At 32.7% G+C, this 22,332-nt stretch overlaps 2 protein-coding genes across 7 annotated transcripts in view; one reads left to right on the top strand and one right to left on the bottom strand.

The window, feature by feature from the left end:
* Nucleotides 1-6,625, top strand: part of TPL (Transducin family protein / WD-40 repeat family protein) — a 19,434-nt gene extending 12,809 nt beyond the window's left edge. For all 4 annotated transcript variants that reach the window (XM_089785410.1, XM_089785413.1, XM_089785411.1 and 1 more), the window contains 4 exons: nt 3,971-3,985; nt 4,066-4,232; nt 4,714-4,988; nt 5,334-6,625. In XM_089785410.1, coding sequence (XP_089641536.1) covers nt 3,971-3,985; nt 4,066-4,232; nt 4,714-4,918 — 387 coding nt within the window. In that variant the 3' untranslated portion in view covers nt 4,919-4,988; nt 5,334-6,625. The remainder of the gene's footprint in view (nt 1-3,970; nt 3,986-4,065; nt 4,233-4,713; nt 4,989-5,333) is intronic.
* LOC110427039 (Leucine-rich repeat family protein) lies at nt 6,452-16,068 on the bottom strand. 3 transcript variants are annotated; one of them, XM_021442401.1, is made up of 16 exons: nt 15,912-16,068; nt 14,028-14,322; nt 13,817-13,945; nt 13,507-13,714; nt 13,032-13,178; nt 12,489-12,563; nt 11,781-11,852; nt 11,038-11,109; nt 10,601-10,672; nt 10,447-10,518; nt 10,121-10,192; nt 9,412-9,483; nt 8,627-8,770; nt 8,219-8,290; nt 7,348-7,494; nt 6,452-7,256 (listed from the first exon to the last, which is right to left on the bottom strand). In XM_021442401.1, the coding sequence occupies exons 2-16, from the start codon at nt 14,223-14,225 to the stop codon at nt 7,072-7,074; spliced, it is 1,737 nt and encodes a 578-aa protein (XP_021298076.1). In that variant the 5' UTR covers nt 14,226-14,322; nt 15,912-16,068; the 3' UTR covers nt 6,452-7,071. The 3 variants fall into 3 exon arrangements, with proteins under 3 accessions (XP_021298076.1, XP_021298077.1, XP_021298078.1); XM_021442402.1 differs by lacking the exon at nt 15,912-16,068 and adding an exon at nt 15,606-15,905; XM_021442403.1 differs by lacking the exon at nt 8,219-8,290.
* Between the last annotated feature and the right edge of the window lie 6,264 nt (nt 16,069-22,332).

Raw genomic sequence — 22,332 nt, 5'->3', positions numbered from 1 at the left:
AATATATTTTTATTATTTAATTTATGGACTAAATCATAGTATAGTTGTATACTTATATTGATGAGTAGTAGAAATAATATTTTTTTGAAAAAAATGGGCTAACCCGGTCCGATCCATGGGCTAGCAAAAGGTGGGCTGGGTTGAACATTTTGTAGCCCATATAAAATATGAGCTGACCCGGCTTGCTCATATTTTTTCAATCCATAAGGGTTAGGGCCGGGTTGAACCGGGCCGGCCCATATTGACAGGTCTAGTTGGGACGTGATGAAACCCATTGCCATCCCTATAGCCTGCAACGAAAGGCAACAGTAGGGCTTCAAGCTTAAGCCTTTGATCACAAAGCATTCTACACCCAACCCCTGCACTCGTCCGATTAGGCCTCAACTTCAAAAAGTTGGGATTGCCCAACCATACACCAGCGCGCATCCTCATAAAAATGGTAATGGAATGGAGAAAAGGTTAGGGAACTAAGCATCATGTGCGTTTAGCATGGAATATATATTGCATGCCATCCATGGAAGAGAGCAGTACATGACATACTGTTCTTATATCCTCCAAAGACCAAAGGGTATCTACACCATTCTTCTATCTATCTAGCGCAGCCCCTGAAAGGATCATTTCAGAATCTCCCTTCGATTTATTTCAGGCTTCCATAGGAATCCTTTGTTCTGGACCCGAGTTTGTATCACCTGCAATCACCCACATCTACAAATACATCAAACATCTACTTCACCTCTTATGAACATAGATAGCTGTCCTCCAATATCATAGAAGTTATTTACAGAATAACCACCCAACCATAGGAATTACTCAGGGCGGAAGTTCACCAGATTAGGGAGGTTAGCTGAAGCCCCCAAGGTAGCGTTGTTACCTCATTTAATTTCATTAGCAGATTAAAATTTGCTATACAAGGTCCAGATGCTAAATTAAATCTTGTCTTCTGATGTGTTGTTTTCTCAGCCTACAATAAATCCAATCTCAGCTGCTACTGGTGCTGGAATTGCAGACAGAGGTGCCTCCGTGGTTACTATTGCTGCAATGGTTCGTTAGACATGATTGTTCTTTTTTTTTTTTTAATTTTTTTCATCATCAACATAAAAATTATGATCACAGCAGCACTTCAACGTCATTTTGCATTACGGTTACGTTATCATTGTTTCTCCTTTCACTAGTGGAGCCTGGGTGCATGACTTTGTGATTTGTGCATTATGCTTTTTTCAGAATGGGGATGCCTGGAGTTTGGGGCATGTTAAACCCAGAATATGGGAAGAATCCAGTGATGAATCAAAGAGTTGGAAGTTCACTGAAATCAGTGAACCATCTCAGTGTCGAACCTTGAGGCTTCCTGAAAACTCGAGGGTAACCAAGGTATAGAAATTTTCACATTACCTTTGTGCTTCATAGATTTTCTAACATGCTGGTAGGTTGACTAGTTGATTATATTTGTTGTCCTGCCGAACCATTGGCTTGGTTTTTTTTTTTTGCATGTTTTGGCTGTTTCACTTACACTTTTCTTTGGCCAATTTGATGGTTTTCATGATTCTGATTTAGCTACTTTGCTCTCTCATGCGTCCCGTGGATTGCATTATAAATAAAGAAACGTAAGCAATACCTTGTAATTCACAGGTGCAATATCAATTGGTTCTCAATTATGGATTTTTGTTAAGTGCTATCCTCAGAAAAATGCCTATAATATTTATAACTTGATATTTTTGTGTATATTATTTACTTGTTACCATTTTAAAACTACCCTGCATGTATAGAAAAACTCTCCAAGTCTTCTCTCTTGTATCTTTGGTTGGATTTAAGAAATCTGACTATTTTAAGATATCATTGCTTTGCTGAGGAGTGTCATGCTCTGAATTGTGTCTCTAGTAGGATCCTGGTTTACACTTATGTTGGTCACTAAGAAAAAGAGTAGAGATTGAAATGAACTGCACTTTTGAGAGGAGGAGCAAATCATGCAGCCAAATGTATTAGCGCGATTACATCTATCTTGATGAAATGGACACAACATTGTGGTTCTTACTATCTTTAATCCTGTATTATTAAGGAGTGGATGAATGGAGAACTGACTAAGAAGTAGTACTTGAGTGGTTAAATGATCTATTAAGATATTGAGAAGTTAAGTGTAAATTTGCATTACCTAAATGCTACATAACATCACTTAGTCCTAGAAGATGTATAAGTAGATGTAGACTAAATGGTTTTAAAATGATTATTCTGTAACTGGAAAGTTGCTGATTTAAAGTTCTGGTCTATACCTTCTTTGATGGTAACATGACAATGAGATTAACTGGTTCTAAAAGATTATTTAATTTGAAGTCAAATTATTTAATAAATGCCCATGATATTTGCATAAAATGCACTGTCTGTAAGTGTTCAGAAATCATACACTGTTGTTCACCTGTTTCTTTTTTTGTAGTGTACCTTATCCCTACCAAAATTTCCCTTAATGTAACTAGCCTTTTTTGTGATAATGCTTTATGACTTGAATGTATTTTTGGCCATTCACTCTGATGATGACAAATTCGACTCCTGAAATTGAACTCCATCTGATCCATCTCCTTTATTTGGGCCCCATCTTATCAGCTTTTCCTGTGATTATTTCAGATATCAAGGTTAATCTTCACAAATTCGGGTAATGCTATTTTGGCATTAGCATCAAATGCTATTCACTTGCTTTGGAAGTGGCAGGGAAGTGATCTTAATTCAAATGGGAAGGTAGGAGCAAGGATATCAACATAGTTTCTATTCATCATTGTGAACTTTTTGTCATACAAGAATATTTTAAAATGACTTGTACTGTAATTTTTACTGTAATACTTATATTGTTGCTTCAACCTGTAGGCAACTGCTAGTGTACCGCCTCAGTTGTGGCAACCTTCAAGTGGCATTCTGATGAAAAATGATGTTGCTGGCACAAATCATGCAGATGCTGTACCCTGTTTTGCTTTATCGAAGAATGATTTTTATGTAATTTCAGCATCTGGGGGAAAGATATCCTTGTTTAATTTGTTGACATTTACGGTAACTCATGACTGCTGGAATGCGTTTCCTTATTTTATTTTTTCTTTACATTCCTTTACATTTATTGTTGGGGCAGGGAAGATCTTCCTCTTCCTCTTCCCTTCTCCCTGCATTTGTCAATTATTTGAGTAAGCATATCATACTTTTATTGACACATGCAGACAATAGTAACTTTCATGCCACCACCACCAGCTGCTACTTGTCTTGCATTCCACCCACAAGATAATAATATTATGGCTATAGGCATGGACAATTCAACAATTGTGATATATAATGTCCGTGTGAATGAGGTATGATGCGTGTTGTGGACAATTAATTCTCATTTAGAGACGTAGTACTTGTTGTTTAGTTACCATTTTCATCATCCAGGTGATAGGTAATCTTAGAGGCCACTCCAAAAGAATAACTGGCCTTGCCTTCTCTCATCTACTGAATGTGCTTGTCTCATCAGGAGCGGATTCTCAGGTACTCATTTTTTATTTTATGTGCATGCTTTAATGAATTAGCTTCCTCTGAGTTTTATTGCTGTGACAGATTTCATACATGGCTAGATTATGTGATTTGTTTCTTTCAATAAAGTTTCTTAGTGTTGCCTTAGTTTGACCTGCTCTATGATAACGAAGTTTCATCTGCTTTCTGCCAGAAAAATTGATTGCTGCTTCTGGATTTCTTAGTTAATTGACCTATCAATCTAGGAAGTTGGAGTATTATCATTGATAAAAATTTGATTTTTGATTCATTGATCATATTACCATTCTTTCTCCAGCTTTGTGTATGGAACACCGATGGATGGGAAATGCAGGAGACCGGATTCTTGCAGGTTTCAGCTTGGAGGACACCAACAGCACAGTCAGACACGGCCGTACAATTCCATCAAGACCAGATGCATTTTCTTGTTGTACATGAGACTCAGCTTGCAATATATGAAACAACAAAGCTAGAATGTTTGAAGCAGGTACCTCGTTATCATTGTTTGATTTCTTGTGGAACAGTGTCATGTTGCTTAGCTGTTCTAATTTTTCTTCTCTGTTTTAGTGGGTCCCACGTGAATCTTCCGCACCAATAACTCATGCAACATTCTCATGTGATAGCCAACTGGTATATGCCAGCCTTTTAGATGCAACTGTCTGTGTGTTTTGGGCTGTGAACCTCAGACTATGTTGTCGTATAAATCCTTCTGCTTATCTTCCTGCTAGTGTCAGGTATTTTCCCTCCTCTGCTTGACTCAGGTATTTGGGTTTGGTGTGGTTAGTAGGTCTCAAAGCTTGGCTAAAGCACAAATTTTGGGTACAAAGGATTCCATGACATGCACACCTAGATGCACTGGGTTGCATGTTGCAGTTTTAAATTACGAAAAACTTAATGCTGTTGGAAAAGGAGTATGAGTACATTTTGCATTACAAACTCCAGTCTAGACTTGGACTGGCTTTAGTTATTTTGTTCTCTCTCTCTCTCAGATTATCAATGCAGTTTAGTGTTTCAGGCTTGGTTTATTAGCAAAGGCTATATGGGTTAGATTGTTTGCAAACGGAAAATAACTAGTCAATCTAGACCGTAATTCATGTGCAACTTTTATTTGCCTCTCAGCTTTACAAGTTCTCATTTGAATTTAGCATGTGCTCCACACTCCTCATTTCTGATAACCATTCTTATTTAAAAATGATCTTTTCCTCTATGTTGCAGTTCCAATGTTCACCCACTTGTAATTGCTGCGCATCCATCAGAGCCAAATGGATTTGCATTGGGACTCTCAGATGGTGGGGTTGTTGTCTTTGAGCCCCTTGAATCTGAAAACAAATGGGGCATTCGTCCACCAGTTGAAAACGGGTCAGCCAGCAGTGTGGCAGCAACACCTTCAGTTGGAGCTCCGGGACCAGAAAAAGCCTAGAGATGATGAAATGGCTGCCTGAGCACTAGTTCGTTTATATGCTTGGCTTGCATGCCCATCCCTAATTTAGGTATGCTTTTTCAGTATCTAATTTGTTAAGAACAGTATTGATGAAAGAGAGACATCCCAAACTAGTTGATCCAACACCTGGGTTGTTCTCCATTTTTCGGAATTAGAACTGAATTTGGGTCACTGTAACAATTGGTGGTGCTTATTGAAGCAGCAGCACAAAACCCTTCTGGTTTGTCTGGTTGCTCAACTAAAAGACAGCAGTGACCAATTGTTAATGACAGCTACAAATCTCTTAGAAGTTAAACCTCCTAGAAGGTTAACATAAAGGGTTTAATTTGCGAGTTGCTTACTTGCTGCTCTCACCTTACTTATCCAATCTTTTTTCCTTTTGACAATTTTGCAGGTTGATAATCAAGTTATGTGATCTGAGAACAATAAGCAAAGTTGTAGATTTAACATATCTTCTCAGATACAATCTAAGGTAAATGTCATATTATAGTAGTATTTAATAAATGACATTTTCTTTCTCTGTTTGAAGCATAATATGCAATTGAAGTCCAATTACGCATTACTTTTTTAATTTAATGTATGTCCAGTTATCATGTTTAATATTTAACTCGAATTCTCGACTCAATTTTTTAATAAGTCCATCTCAATCTGCACATTGGATTATAATTATTAAAATTCTATTTCAATTCTAGGGTCTGACGCCGAATTATAATTTTTAAAATTTAATCCAGATCTTTGATTCTATCAAATTTTTTTAACAATTGTACTTTGAATTCACTTTAATCTATTCTGTTACTTTACATTTCATTTTACAAGCTATTCTAGTATGGAGTTATTATTTTTCAAACCTAATCCAAATCTTTTACGAAATTATTGGCAATAAAGCAACAAAAACGTGTAGTTTTAAAGGTAGATTTTCATGGTACGTGATTATCTAATTGATACATTGATTAACAGTAAATGTAAGATATGGTGCAGTGTCAGGACTGTTGAAGCTACTTCCTTAATACACCTGAGAAGATTAACATTCGGATCCAAAAAGGATCTGTGGCTGGTTTAACTTTTGAATAGCTAGCAACGAATCCGATTCCACCTGAAATTTTTCAGAGCCCCTGTTCCAACATTAACTTGAACCCTAGTATAACGCCCAAAGCTCTGCTGGTAAGAAAAAGGGGATACCAACCTTACATGTAAATCCTGATCTGTCATTGCCCTTTTGCACCGCCATCAACGTTCAGCTTAACATAAGAACGCTCAGGTTTTTCCCAAGCTATCAAAGCTTCCTTCTTCATTCCGAGATGTTGCCATGCCTCTTTTGATTTGTTGCCATGCATTGTGAGACCAAACAAAAAGACGCATTAGAGACAGCTAAGTTTGTCCGATACCAATAAAACCACATTTTACTCAACAAACATATTTTCCAGCATCCAATGTCGTCGATCAAGGCTGAAAAAACTACCGTCAATTAGTCCGGGAACCATCTGCAGCCATACATTCTTTGAAGGTCCAGAGTGTCTAACCGCATGAAGAATGCCATATATATAAATATAATTTTTTTTTTTTTTAAAAAATATATATATAACATATTATTTATATTAATACAAATTTAAAACTAAAGTATTATTTTTCATATATATATATATATATATATATACCCCGAGGCTAAGACGCTCTACAAAGTAAAACCCACCCCCGACCCCAAATTTTCAAACAAAAAACTGTGGGTTGGGACGGGATGGAACCCATTGCCATCCCTGGTTCAACAATACCATCCACTTCATTCCTCCCTCCACTTGGCCCAACCATACAATGCGATCCATTCATGAATCAATAGAAACATATACAACAGCAGTACATGACAAACTGTTCTTAAATCATCCAAAGGATATCTACACCATTCGTCCATCTATTTACCGCAGCCCCTGAAAGGATCATTTCAGACCATCCCTTCCATCTATGTACGCAGGCTTTCCATAAGAACCCTTAGTTCCGGAGCCGAGTTTGAATCACCTCCAATCACCCATATGTACAGATACATCAAACATCTACTTTTATCTTTTATGAACATACATAGCTGTCCTCCCCTCTAATAAAAAGCTATTTACAGAAATATATCGACGCCACCATAAGGATTACTCGGGCCGGAAGTTCACCAGATTAGGGAGGTCAGCTGACTGAAGCTTCCTGATGTCATTTGCTGTGACCTTGCAAGATTCCAGGGTCAGAGATCTTAAATTCTTCAGTGGCTTTAAATGTCGCAACCCTGCACTTGTTATACGAGAATTTGAAATGTTCAAAGACACCAATCCTGTCAAACCTGCATTTGTATGAAAGTGCACTAGATGCGTCAGACCTCCACAACTTGGTTTGCAATTATAAAAAAATGAAGTGTAAAGTCACAGCAATACCAGAGATCATCTCCAATGTTTTATCCGTTAAGTTACAGTTCTGTGACAGATTTAGCAGTGACAGGGATGAAAGATCTTTAATATTCTTCACACCAGCATCAGTCAATCCTCCACCACATATTTCCAAGGAGCGCAAGTTCTTGAAGTCTATTTGATAAACACACAATTAATTTATCTTAAAAAGCCAAAATATCACGTGCATAGTTAGTTCAAATGGTCTTAAAGACCTCTTGTAAGAGGGTGAAACAAACTATAATATCTTAAGAGTAAATTGTGAACAAGGCACTCGAGTTAGTTCTATGTTCTACAGCTAGTAGTCCTAAAGCATTGAGGTCAGCCTGACAGCACAAAAGCTGATTAACCTCCACAAGGCCAAAGTAAATAGTGATATCAGAGGAAGAGGATACATATCGTACATGGAAATAGAAGGGGTTCAAAACTATGTTATATGGATCCTTCACCTTACCCTAACGTAGTATGACATTAGAACCCTCAAAATTAATGTAAAAAGTTGCAACAAGCATAATGCACGTGTGGACACACACCCGTCTCTGACATCCTATCCGTGTCCATATAACATAGGTCCAAAATTCTCAATATAGTGGTGCTTGACCATTCAGAAAGACTAGTATGACTCTATGCTTTACCTTAATGTACGGGTACGACACTTGGATCCTCAAAATTTATGTAAAAGATCACCAAAACCAAAATGTACTTGTGTCGGAAACATACCCATCTCTGACATCCTATCCGATTCCATATAAAATAGGTCCAAAATTCTGAATATTTCTTGACCATTCAGAAAGACTAGTATGTAGAACATTCTACTTTTCAAAAGGAAATTCAAATACTCAAGTGTCATATATCATACTTCGCAAATAATTTGTCCCAGAATCAGTGATACGAGCTCCAAAAAGATCAAGATGAGTCAGTCCGGTCAAACCTGTCTCAAGAGGAGGAGAAAAATACAAGCAATTAAATAAATCTACAAATTAGAATGTGCTTACTTTATATGTGCATTATTTAAGGAAAAGCTTCCTAAGGTGCTTGCTAAAGCTTAAAGATGTAATGTTATGGTTATTTGCATTTCTAGAGCTTTAAAATTACTTTAAGATCAATACTTTTCTGATAATTAACTTTTTGACCAGAAACAAGAGCATATTACTTCGTAATCACTCATTTTAGAAAAATAAAAAAAACTATTCAAAGAATTGAAAGAAGCACTTGGAACTAATTTAAGGCAAAATCTGCCTAAACAATCCCTTTTGTATAGACTTACTTGTAAGAGCTGCAAGTCCGGCATCGGTGATTTGACGAGCATCCAGGTTAAGTGATTTAAGAGATGACAATCCAGACAGTTTTCTTAAACCACCATCAGTAACTATGGTAAATGACAGGTTTATACTCTCCAGGTTTCCCAAGCCTACAAGGAGTAAACCAATAAAAAATTGGATGATCATGTATAAGAAACATTAGATTCAAGGATGTATCAATATGCACATTAAGGTTCCTCAGACTACTCAATGAACATGGTGACTGCTCTCTCACAACTTTAAATCCTCTCTGTTTATTGACTTCCCACAGGTTTCTCTCTTGCGCGTTATAACGCATGAACTGGTGTCAAAAGAGAAAGAAGATACACCTCATATTCCTCTCTTTCACAGATTAGTTAAAATAAAAACCAGTTAAATAATAGCAAAAAGCTGGTATCATCAACTGGAGAGAATCATTTCACCCACATTGATACCATGTTTTCTTCCAAGTCAAAGGTTAATAAGTTTAATGCAGTGAATGTTTTAAATTTATCACTGTTGTATGAGAACTCCGCCGCCTATATTAGCCCTGTGATACTTGTACCACCAGTTTTCAATAAGATTTTCATCACTGCCAAGAACCCTATCATACTGACATCATAAGGTTATTAATTTTGTAAAAGTTCCCTAGACTTAATAAACCTATTTTCAGAATGGAAATTCATCTGCGCTTCGAGAAGGCTTCTAAAGAAGGATACAAGATGGGGGCAACGGCAACAAAGAATCAATTAGAGAGATGGTGAATATCTACCAGAAAGATGGCGAAGGCCATTGCTTCCAACTTCAGTATCAGACAACTCCAAACATTTCAAACGTTGAAGACCTAAACACACAAAAACAGTAATATGCAAATATCAGCATTTTTAAAAGTTGATGATTTACTGGAGATGAAAGGTATATAGTGAAGAAGAAGTATATGATGCCAATGTTCTCCCAATACCAACAGAAGAAAAGCAAGCAACGGAAGGCAGGAACCATTTAGTTAAATTATTTCTACTTAAAAAATGAAGCAATTTTAAACTTTCAAGGCACTTAATTCTTTTATAACCATATACTGAGTATAATTAGGCTCCAATGAATTATTGGTGCATATCAACTAAACATTGGCAGCATCTTCACCATATATCAAATGCAAACATAACATAACTAACAAGGCAATCTGATAAAAGAAATCCCAAAAAGACAGACTAAAATATTCCAATAAACTCATTCTAGCCTTTGTATTCCTTAAGAAAACTCTTATAAATTAATTCTACCAGCCAGCAAAAGTAGTTTCAAATATCTTCCAATGGCAACTCCAATAAATTTATGCTTTATCTCATTTTCTTTTTTTTTTTTTTTGCCTAAGCACTCATATATCTTCATGTTTCTATGATCCTCCATGCCTAAATACAGATGTTGCCATAAATCAGAACCAAACAGAAATTACAATCAAAGGTGATAGCAGTTTAAGCAATGACCTGTCAAGTGAACCAACCCGTCATCACCAATTCTACATGAATCTAAGTTCAAGCTCTCCAAATTTGTCAAACCTGGATCAAAGTAAAAAATAAAAATTAAGGACTGTAACTACCACAAATTATGTGAGAAATTTCCAACAGAAAAACTATATGACAAAATCCTTTAATATGTTTCACAAAGAATAATTTCCCATTATTTAGATAAATAATTTCTGTTATATAAATAGCCTCTTCATTATCAGATTGCTATCCAATGGAGACCACATATATAAAGCAAGAACACATAGCTCAGTATTCTATCAAACACAAGAGAAGAGAGGGAGTACCTTTCAGGTGTACCAAACATGCATCACTGATGTCATTGAAACCCAAATTTACTACCTTCAGATTACCAAGCTCTGTCAAAATAAAAATTTCAATAAATCCAAGGCCAGAATTTTTTAACTCTATGCAATGGGGGAAAGTATGAAACCAACTTACGGGAGAACTTCTCACATCCATCATCAGATAAATTGCATCTGCTAAGATTCAAATATAACATAGATGCAAGAGCTGTGCAATAAAAGGCCAAGTCAATATCATGTTTAATCTAAATGTATCCAAAAGATCATATACTTAAAGTTGAAATGATCAATTATTTTTAATATTTTCTCACAATGACATGATAAAAGTTGAAACTGAAAGAGAAATCATGAAAGAAAACACCATCAGGAAGTTACCATACCAATTTCTCAAACCAAAATGCATGAGTTACTGTCATGAGCACCAAAATACTAATATGGGAAAAGGGAAGGGCATGGCTGATTTAAATAAAACATCAATTTTTAACAGCAAATGCACAAAATGCAAATTACAGTTCCTGATGGAATCATCAAACGCAGCAACTAACTAGCATCATGGATGCCAAGAATATAAACCTGAAAGAGAATCCAAACATGAAGCTGTAACCGGGCAGCCCTCCAAGTTCAAAATAGAAAGCTTTTGCAGACCTGAAACATAATTGAAAAGATAAACAATTTTAAGGAAATAGAAGTTCAATAATTAGTAACAGCCAATTTCAGAATTCCTTTAATCTGCTAAATTGTAGAAGATTGCTAAAGCTTTACCTATCAAGTTGAGCAGGCCATAATATACACAAGAAACCACAATGAACTCATGATGAAGAAAGTTAACAAGTTTATCAAATTCCAGATATCCAGTTGTCATAGGACAAAAATTCAATATACCAATGCTAATATGCAAATGTAAAAGAATAAAAGAAAATAAATCAGCGATTCACAACAAGAAAAGGACAAAAAAGAGGGAAATTAAAAAAAATAAAACATGAATTCTGGTTCATAAAACCTATCTAATTCAAAGGTTAATAAGTTTGACTCTCTTTGGGTGACAGAATGTGATTTTACCCAACATTATACATGCATATGGCAAACAAAATCTTTTGTCTTTCATATAAATCTAATATCAGCCCCCTCCAATTCGGATTGAAGCCATCATGCTCACCAGCCGAGGAAGAGGGAAGGGTGTTGAGAGGATGAATTTTCATCGTTGAACGGTTGAACAACTTCATCTTAACATTCCAAACCATGCAATACACTAAATAAGTTATCACACTAATACCAAAATGTAAAGCATGATAGTGAATGAAACAGTAACAAAGTACCTTTTAAATAAGTAATGCCAAAATCTGTGACCTTGCTGCAGGAAATCTGCAAGCTCTTCAAGTTTGTAAGCCCTAAAATGTCATAAGAGAAGTTAGCCCTGATACATAAAAGTGTAAAGCACATGTTTATTCAATTTAAAGTGTCCTTATTCAAAATGTGATTCATTATAGTAATCAAGTGATCCATACAAACAAACATCCACCAACACCTCATAACAAATTCCATATAGAGAAAAAGAACATAATGATTAAAAATACTCAAAAAGAGAGAGTAGCTTTGAACAAGTGTAGATATCTTTGATTGCCTATTGAAAATTATCAAACAGAGATGTTCCTAAATCGATAAATGAAGGTTTGAACAGGTAGATCCTATAATAAAGATTGCACAGCTTGGAAAACATATATAGCTAACTGGAGATCAATAGAACAGAAACAGAGATGGCATCAAAGTGATATATATAGGTTTGAGCAGTTTGTAGGTTCTATAATAAAGAATGCAGTTGAATTATTGGAAATATATATAAGACAACTTAGGTCAATATCACACAAGTTTCTTTTAAAGGAAGATAAAAGAAATATTTATTGATGTCAAAAACATTGATATCATACAACTATATTTATAGGGGAGAGACAAAAGGAAAGGGTTAAGTAAAGAATATGAATGCTCTGAAGAACTCTACCAAATGACAATAGCAAGATAAGAATCACCTGAGAGAGGCTTCATATCAGCATCTGTTATGCAATTACACCACTTAATATTAAGAGTCTCTAACTTTGTCAAACCTGTAAATTGATAAACAGTGCTAATCAGCCAAATATTGAATATTTGCTAACACAACATCCATAATTAACATGCCAGAATAACAGCCAGCAGAAATGCTCTCTATGCTAACTATTTAAAGGGAAAGATCAGACCCATGACAAACTCATTTCTTATGCATTACTCTGTGACTCAAACATATCCACTGCTATAGAGTAACACAATGTGAAACTACCAACTAATCCAAACTCAAATCTACTCCACCACCATGCACCCTTGTACACAGAGAAAGAGGGGGAGGGGAAGATAAGGTTCAGGACTGCACACAATGCTCTACCCTTCCAGAATATGTTCCTCAGAGGAGCCTTCTGCCTCAAGAACGGTGCGAGAAGAGATGGCATGCAAAATTCATGTTTAGGGAAACCCAAAAGTAAAAGACAAGGACAATCATACTAGTCATAAAGATAATTACCTTCAAAGGAGAAAATTACCTTTAATATGAACAAGCCCCCCATGAATCCCAGGACATTTCTCCAGGTCCAACTTCAACAAGTTTACCAGGCTAGAGATGGCAGTCATTCCTTGTGCAGTAATCCCACTGTTTCTCCTAAAACTCAGACTAGTCAAGTCTGAGAGACCTGAAACATTTTATGTCATATACTGGACCATAGAAAGTTACCAAGAAATACAAAAAGGCTGAATGGAATTAAATGAGATAGTTGGGAGGAAGAAAAGAGCAAGAAACAAAATGAAGAAACAGTAGAAGGATAAGCAGGGAGGAAGGCAGAATGTAAGCTGAAAAGCAGTTGAGACTACAAAATTCGATATGACAAAACCTTAGGCCATACTTGCATGGTTATTTTGCATCACAGGTTGCAGTTACAGTACTTGCTATTTACTCATTTTTGCCTATTACAGAAATTTGGCATTTGAATAAATCAGAATGGTAGAGCATAAAAAAGTTACCACTGATGTGTTGTAGCCCATGGTCAGAAATCTGGTCACAGTAATTTAGATTTAAGGCTTGAAGGTTTGCACAATCTTTGAGATATATCAACCCAGAATCTGAGATATCAGAAGCAGAGAGGTCCAGCGAAAGTAAAGATGATCCTTGCGAAGAAATGACGTCCATCCAATTGTCATTAACCCCAGGGTATTCTCCCAGGTAAAGGTCCTATTACAAAGAAGATAAGACCTCACAATTCAACTAGACTGATCAACAACTAACTGGACAAATATTTTGAAATCCAGCTTGCCAAATGTTTTCACTAATTACCTGAAGGGCACAATCTCGAAAAGCTTCGAGAGAAACATCAGTCAGACATTGGGAATTCACTAGTTCATTAAAGATCTGCTGACTTAGATCTCTTGGGAGCATAGAAAATGAACCATAATTATCTATATCCTGCTCATGAACCAAGCTTAGAAGATCAGTTCAAACAAAGGAACTAAGGATTTGACACAAGCAAAATATATGCAAGCTATACCTCCCGTATTTTATAAGTGCACAATTCCATAAGTGATGGGCATTTTCCATTTCCCCTTTGACTTTCTACAACAGGTCTAGTAAAAGTTGTTGTCAACCACTTTGAACTCCCACTTTTGCAATATCTTCCAGAAACCCCTCTATGTAAACCATCTTCATTGTCCAATTGGTCTCTTTTCCTAGAACAAGCTCCCCCCATCGAGGAAATACCTTGTGATCAATATATGTCATAAAAACTGCGGCAGAACACTAATCCATTCAATTACCAAAAATGAAAACATGCACTTTACTTCACCCTGTAAAAATGAAAGAGTGCAGCAGAATAAGTATTTAGCTGACATCATCATCATCAAAGAACATGCATCACAAACAACAACCCTCAATAATGTTTTGATTATTAAGTGCATTTTGTTAATCATATGGAAGATGTCAGTAGCCAACTTGTGTTGATTATTATCACATTTCTACAATGATTGCTTCTAGTTTTAATAACGAATCAACTGTGACTGCAACTTGTTACATGTTAACACAAATGTATTGTCCTTCATATTTATACTTTGGGTTTCATTTTTTATAAAAGAAGAAATATCTTAGAATTCATGAAAGTGTTCATAGTTGAGGAGACTTTATTTTAAGTTTTTTGAGGGCAATCACCCAAATAAACTAACTACTGTCTGTTGCTTGTCTACATCAACATTAGTTTTTCCTCATAGTCCTCACCTGAATTTCAGAATCCACAAAATCCCCCCTCCCTCCCCTCCCCCACTGCCTCCAAAAACAAAAAGAAAACAAACAAAAGACCATACTAAGACTTTTTTACTTCAATAAACAGTTTGACAACAGCATCACTATAGGTAGAAAAAAAAAACCTTAAAATCAACAAATGTATAATATTATCGTGAGCTTTGTCACATATGCAACATAAAATGCACCAGAGAATAACGAACTGAGAGGTTATTTATCTGACAATTATGTAATAATTGAGCACTAGTAATACACTCAATTCTATGAAACTATGAAAACAATTAAAACTGTAAAGAAAATTCATATGATTACCACAGATAACCAAAACTTAGATTCTTATTGACCCAAAGGGGCGAACAAGAAGAGAATGTGTAAGTCTGAAGTCTGAACCCAACTTTCACAGACACAACCAACTCAACACAATTATTGCAAATATAAAAACTAAAACATAACCAAAAGCAGGCTTCTTAAAACAAGATAAAGCCTCCATTCAATAGCTAACTTTTTTCTTTCATTTACCAAACGAAAGCTAATAGTTTCAATTTCACAAATATTATATACTTAGTTTGATGTTAATCTGTTCAACTTTTAGATAGTACTCTAGTTAGTTTGATGTTAATTCCAAATAACGGAAATTCAAATTCACTGCGTTTTTCTCTTTAATCTCATCATAAAATCAACATATTTTCTAGTTATTTATTTCACACATTTCTCTAACTAAAAAAAAAAAATCAAACTCCAAGCTACTACTTCAACTAAATTAAATTAAAAATATATATATAAATTAAAAATAAATAAATAAAGAGGAGGGTAAAATAAAGAAAAAGAAATATACAGCGGGGGACTATGAACGTCAACTAAATACTCCGATTTCCGGGAAAATATTTCCAGCAAAAACGTTTCCTTCGGACGAAAACAAATGGTCCGTTTTCTTTCACTACAGAGAAGTCCTTGTTACTATAATCTAACAAAAATGATCTAAAGCTCCAAAATTCTCAGTTACGCATCGATTTTAACTACAGAGAGCCTCAAATTTTGTATAATTTCTGTCGAAAACATCCATTATCCGTCAAAAACAAAAACAAACAGATATGAATAGCCAAAAAAATTAAAAAAAAAACAACAAGTTCTCCATGAGTACCTTAACATGATCAAAGGCTTGAATTGATATTTATATAGGGGAAAAATTCACCAAAATAAAGTTTTAATCAGTGATCAAAAAACAGAGAAAGTGAGAGAAACCAGAAGCCAAAAGAGAAGTGTGTCAGAGAAAAGAGCCAAAAGAAGAAGAGAGCGTAATTAGCCAAGAGAAGCAAACGTGGCGACCATCCGAATCACAGTCCAGACGAACCGATGATTGACACGTCGGCTTGGAGTCAGGTTCGGTCGGCGGTAGGTGCACTGAAAAGGATGATGAGATAAGAAAGCAAGGAAGGAGAGATTAACTTTGGTGGGGTCCCCTTAGGAGCAGTAGGTCCCACATTTATTTCTTTGATAAAATAGATTTTTTTGGCTTGGGTTTATCCAAAGGAAAGTAGGGCCCACGTGGCCGGATTTAGGAGATGCATTGTTTTGTACACGCAACGTTTTTTGGGGGGGTTCAGTTTATAATTATTATTAAGCTTTGATTAGTTTGTTTAATGATGGGCATTAGCAAGAATGATTAAATAATTAATGATGGGTGATTTACAGTGCAAGAAAATGTTGGCTATTGGGTGTTTAGAGGAGCCTGGTGTCCTTTTTCTGGTTGGTTTTCGGTGGGTGATTGAACATGGTTTTGGACAAATAAAAGTCAAATTGGTACAATAGTCATCATACTAGAGTGATAGAAATATTGGAACATCATAAATTAAAAAAAAATTGAATAATATATGAAAAAAACACAATACTTGAAAAAATTTCTATATTATTTAACAAAATTCAAGTATGTCTTTATTTTTTTATATTTAATTAAGTTTATGTATTTTTTAATTTAAATCAAATAAATTTTTATAAATAATCATTGATTAATTATCATTTATCATTTTATGTTTATATAACAGTGATGTGAAAGATAAAAAACGTCATATAGTTATATTATCTATTATAATATATTAACATGCCATGTCAACATCACGTAATATAAAATAACAAATGATATTTTGACTAATAACAATAAGTTAATCATTAGTTATAAAAAAATTTTTAATTTAAAATAAAAATAAAAATATTTAATTAAATATAATAAAAAATAAAAGTTTATTTGAATTTTTTTAAATAATTTAATTTTTTTTCAAGTATTATAAAAGAAAAAAACAAGTCTAATCATCACAAGACAATTCTACCAAAACATAAAAATAAAGGAAAAATGCCCAACTTAAAAAGATCTTTCAAAATAATTAAACTTTTTAAATTGAAATTAGGAGAATATTTAATTATTTATTTGGTACTAAAAGTATAATTAAGTTGTCCCACTTTAATCCTGGTAAGCAGATTACACCTTTAACAAAGTTTGTTATCGAATGAGTAATGTATCCACAAATACACAATCATAGCACACCACATGTGTCAAAAATGCCATGCGCTCTTTTTCCTTTCTATCCTTCTATTTACTCTCTCTCCTACATTGTTTTCTTACTTTCGTTATGTTTTTTCAATTGTTTTTAAAATTTTATTTTCTAGATTTTTATTGTTAATTCTGGAAATAAAAAATTTAGAAAAAAATGAAAATGATATGATATTGTTATAGACACATAGCACGTTATAATTTGGTGTTTGGATATATCATCCCTTTGATTAACAAAATTAGTCAAAAATATAATTTATTTAATATAATGATAGTAAAAGTACCTAATTGTGAATTTTATAAAAAATTTGAAACCTAAAAAGCCTTCATAAAGTTTCCGATAGCGTTAAAACTTCCTTAATCTCATCTTATTTTTGGTTTCTTAAGGTTTTTGAAAATGAGGGTTTTGAATATTAAATTAATATTTTTTTTAATTCTGTTATAATATCTAGAAAGCTTTTAAATTTATTTTAAAAAATTCAAATTATGTTCAATCACTTATTCTTCTATATCACGTGCTATTGACGTGATATGCTTACATATTATAGTGAATGATAATGTGGCATAATGATATTGTCATGTGACATTTTCACTCTCCACGTTAGTGTATAAATTAACAAATAATATTTTGATTGATAACAATTAGTTAATCAGTAATCATAAGAGCTTATTTGGCTCAAAGTAAAATTATAGGGACTTGTTTGAATACGATAAAAGAATAAAAATTTATTTAATTTTTTTTGAATAATTTCAAGGATTTTTAAACATTATGCCTTGACTTTTTCTATAAATTATGTTGATCTTGGGATTTTTGTGATGGTTTATAAGGTTATGTGTGGTGGTTGATGGGGTTGTATATGGTGGCTTATGAGTGTGTGTGGTTGCTTGCTAATTTCATAACAAAAGTTATTTAAACTGAATGGACCTATTTTTTTCCTTAAACCTTAGTTATATAAATTTTTGAGATTGAAAATGCAATAAATGTTTTTAAGCCTTAGTTTAAAACAATTTTTTAATATAGTTGCTACATCTGTAATATTTGTATTTATAATTTATCTACATATTTATCTATTTATATATGATTTATTTATAATTTATATCTATATTATATATATCCATAATATCTATTCCTATATATTAAAATTGTCTTCGGAGGGTCTAATTGATTGCCATGTGTTGTGTTCAATTGGTTAATGCATGACCTTCAATTGGGTTGGTTACGCTTTCCATTAAGGCAAACAATGGGGTGCCACCTGTCTCGGATATTGATTGATTTAATGAGGGTGTTTATAGTTTTTTGTTTTCCTAGTGGTAAAGGATTGGAGGAGTATTCTTGGATTTTCATAAATTTTTCATGGCATTTTTTACTTTTGTGATAATTTTTTTAGATTTTTCTTTTTGGTAGGTTTTTCCGTTTCTCTCTTATCTTTCTTCTCTATATTCTCTTCTTGTCTTTTCCTGGTTTTCCTTCTTATTTTTCCTTGCTGATTTTTTTTCTTTTTACTTATTTTTGCTGTATTATTCTAGCTTCTTCACAGGTTATCTTTTTCTATTTGTTTCTTGGTTCTTAGTTTTCACAAGTTTTCTTCTACTATTTGGCTACTAATTCTTCTTTTATTTTGTTTTTTCCTTATTTATTTATGTATTATTTATGCTTTTATTTTTTCATTCTTCTGTTTGCGAATATAATGCACATCATCGATCGAGTGTTTTTACTTCTACATATATATATATATATATATAATAAAAATAGTATATATAGTTAATTTACTAGTTTGGTTTTCAAAATTCAATCGCTTCCAGCTTTTTTTTTTTTAATATCCGCTTATTTTTTATTTGATATAGATTAGAGTTAGCTTTTTATATATTTCCTGTTTTATTCTGATGTAGGATAATGTCCAAGAACATCTGCCGAGATCCGCTTAAGTTTGCCAAAAAAATTTTCGTTTAAGCATGATTACCATTTCAGTGTTGTGTATAGTTTTTTTGTAGTTTTTAGCAAGATATAACACTTAATGTGACTTATTTAGTCACATTGCCTTTAAATTTTTGACGAGCACAACAAAACAAATAATTAAGACCAAATGAACATTTTATGATAATTTTTTGTAAGGTAAAATGCATTGACCTCTAAGACTTTTGATCATAAGTACACATGAGTCAATTAATTTTCAAAATGAATACTACCTCAAAAAAATATTTTTGCTAGACACATAAGTTCTACCCTTAATCAACCGTCAATACTTTTATTAGTTTAATGATATAGTAATATTTTTAAAACAATTTTACCTTTCATTAATTTTCAATATTATTACCATATAAATTATAAGTTTTTATTGAAATTGTTTCTCTTATTCAAAAAAAAAAAAACTTTCGACCAGCCCCCGCGATCAGTGGCACTTCCTAAAGAAGCACTAGTCTGGTGTTTCCCAAGGGAACTTAGGGAGATCCTATTGGATCTGACATTCCATGACCAGATCTGACTGTGGGGTGACAGGTCGATGTAAGAGTGCATCGCTGGTTGGCTTGAGAGAAAGGACAATAGTGAAAAAAAAAAGACATTTTAAATATTTCACATTTAAGCATTAATGTCGTTTATACATTTGGGATAGAGTGTTTATTTTGAAAATTAATGAACCCACATGTAATTATGATCAAAAGTATAAGAAGTCAGTATATCTTACTCTTTTTTGAAACAGATTGTGCATATATCCAATTAATTTGTCTATTTATAAGCTTAAAATGTGCTTTTATATTTTTTGTGAACATTACTCATTACTTTGGTAGTTTGGAGACTTTTGTCATATTTCAACTTTTTATTTAACTTCTATGACTATTAACATAAAAAGTTGTTTACATCACTTCAATTAGTACTCACGAAATAACATTTTTTCTTGTAGCAACGTGCAAGTAACACACTAGTATATATAAAACTAGGATGTTGTGCTACTGTTTCAATTAACTTCATCTGGCAGCCAATTGTTATCCAATTGGAATGTGTATCATTTTTTTCAGGTAAAATACTCTCATCTCTTAATTTTTAGCCATAATTCTATACGAGTCTATTAATTTTCAAAATAGATAGTCTGTTCAAAAAGATTTGAACATAAAAGTTAACGAGTAAAATAAGAACACAGCTTTTATACTTGTTTAGATCACTAATTTGAAACTATGTCCTATATATTATGACTAAACGGCAGCTATCGTAAAAATTCTATGGTATACGAAGAAGGTTTTTTTTTATGTTGGCAATGAATCAATGTAGGTATTTGATGTTGTTAATTTGTCACAAACACACAGGGAGTTATGTTAGCAAAAGAAAGGGTTTTGACAGCTGTTCATATTGTTTAGATTGCAAGGTGAGGTCCAAGAAATGAGAATTTTCACTACAAGGTAGCATGATGTACAAACTTCTGTTCAAGAATGGCCTTAAAATTTCTGGCTCTGGCATGGGAATTGTGTAAAAAACAAGAGCCAACTAAATATTTTTACCTTGATAAATAAGCCAAATAAAAAAGAGATGAGATTTAGTGATTTACTTGAATGGAGGACCAACAATGGAGCAGCAAGAATGGAAGATCGAAGTGGCTAGCTAAGGGAAGAAAAGAAGAAGGAATAAAAGAAGAACTGAGCAGTTAGCAGTGATGAAGAAATCAAGAAAAGAAGAAGGATGGAACGGTTGGTTGAGGGAAGAAAAGAAAGAAAAAAGAGTGGCTGCAAGCTATGTGGCTAGGTAAAGAGAAGAAAGAAAGAAAAAGAAAAGGAATGGCTAGGGTTTTTACCCCTTACTATATTGTTATTATTATTAAATTATAAAAAAAATTAATATTATTATTTTTTAGAATAAAAATTAATATTATTTTATTATTTAGTAATTATTAAGTTATATAACAGTAATTATATTCTTTATAAATGAACCTAATATATAATATAAAATGTATGTATTAAAAAACATTTCAAGTTATATAATATTAAGTGTGTATATATATATATTATAATTAATAGTTTTATAAATTATAATTTTTATAATGTTAACACAAAATAAAAAGTAAATATATTTATGTTTAAAGTATATATATATTAAAAGTATTTTAGTGTATATATAATAGTAATTATATTCCTTATAAATGAACCCAATATACATAAAGTATAGATATTGAAAGACATTGCAAGTTAATTAATAATCATAATTTTATTAATTAATTTAATTAATTATATAAGTTTTTCTTTAATTACATAAAATTAAAAAAAATAACTAAGTTTCAAAATTATTCTAATCTCACAACTCCTTTTTAGATAATTAAGTTTATATATTATAAGTTTATATAAAACAAAGGTATATATATATTATAATTAATAATTTTATAAGTTTTAATTTTTATAATGTTAACACAAAATAGCAAGTAAATATAGTTATATTTAAAGTGTATATATATATACACACACACACTAAAAGTATTTTAGTGTATATATATATATATATATAATAGTAGTTATATTAAAAGACGTTACAAGGTAATTAATAATTATAGTTTCTTGAATTAATTTAATTAATTATATGGGTTTGTCCTTAATTATATTAAATTAAAAAAATAACTAAATTTCAAAACTATTCTAATCTCACAGCTTATCTTTAGGTTTGTATATTATAAGTTTATATAAAAAAAGGTATATATATTATGATTAATAATTTTACAAGTTATAATTTTTGTAATGTTAACATAAAATAGAAAGTATATATATTTATATTTAAAGTATATATATAGTAAAAATATTAGTATATATATAATATAATAATTATATTTCTTATAAATGAATCCAATATATATAATGTATATAATGTATATATATTAAAAGACATTACAAGTTAATTAATAATTAATTATATAGGTTTGTTTTTAATTACATGAAATTAAAAAAAATAGTTAGATTCCAAAACTATTCTAACCTCAAAGACTCTTTTTAAGTGTATATATTATAAGTTATAATTTTTATAATGTTAACACAAAATAAAAAG

Source organism: Theobroma umbraticum, unplaced genomic scaffold (genome assembly GCF_002168275.2).
Source record: "Theobroma umbraticum cultivar Fairchild unplaced genomic scaffold, ASM216827v3 scaffold_228.0, whole genome shotgun sequence".
Lineage (NCBI taxonomy): Eukaryota > Viridiplantae > Streptophyta > Magnoliopsida > Malvales > Malvaceae > Theobroma > Theobroma umbraticum.
Note: the sequence above shows the minus strand (reverse complement) of the source record. Positions and strands in the feature narration are given on the sequence as shown.

What these genes read in the sequence shown, in the direction of transcription:
- LOC110427039 (XM_021442401.1), bottom strand. Translation starts at nt 14,225, where the DNA reads ATGGGGGGAGCTTGTTCTAGGAAAAGAGACCAATTGGACAATGAAGAT. An exon ending in TGGGCTACAACACATCAGTG is followed by an intron (nt 13,179 to 13,506) that starts GTAACTTTTTTA and finishes AAAATGTTTCAG; the next exon opens with GTCTCTCAGACTTGACTAGT. An exon ending in AACATTGGAGATGATCTCTG is followed by an intron (nt 7,257 to 7,347) that starts GTATTGCTGTGA and finishes ATACAAATGCAG; the next exon opens with GTTTGACAGGATTGGTGTCT.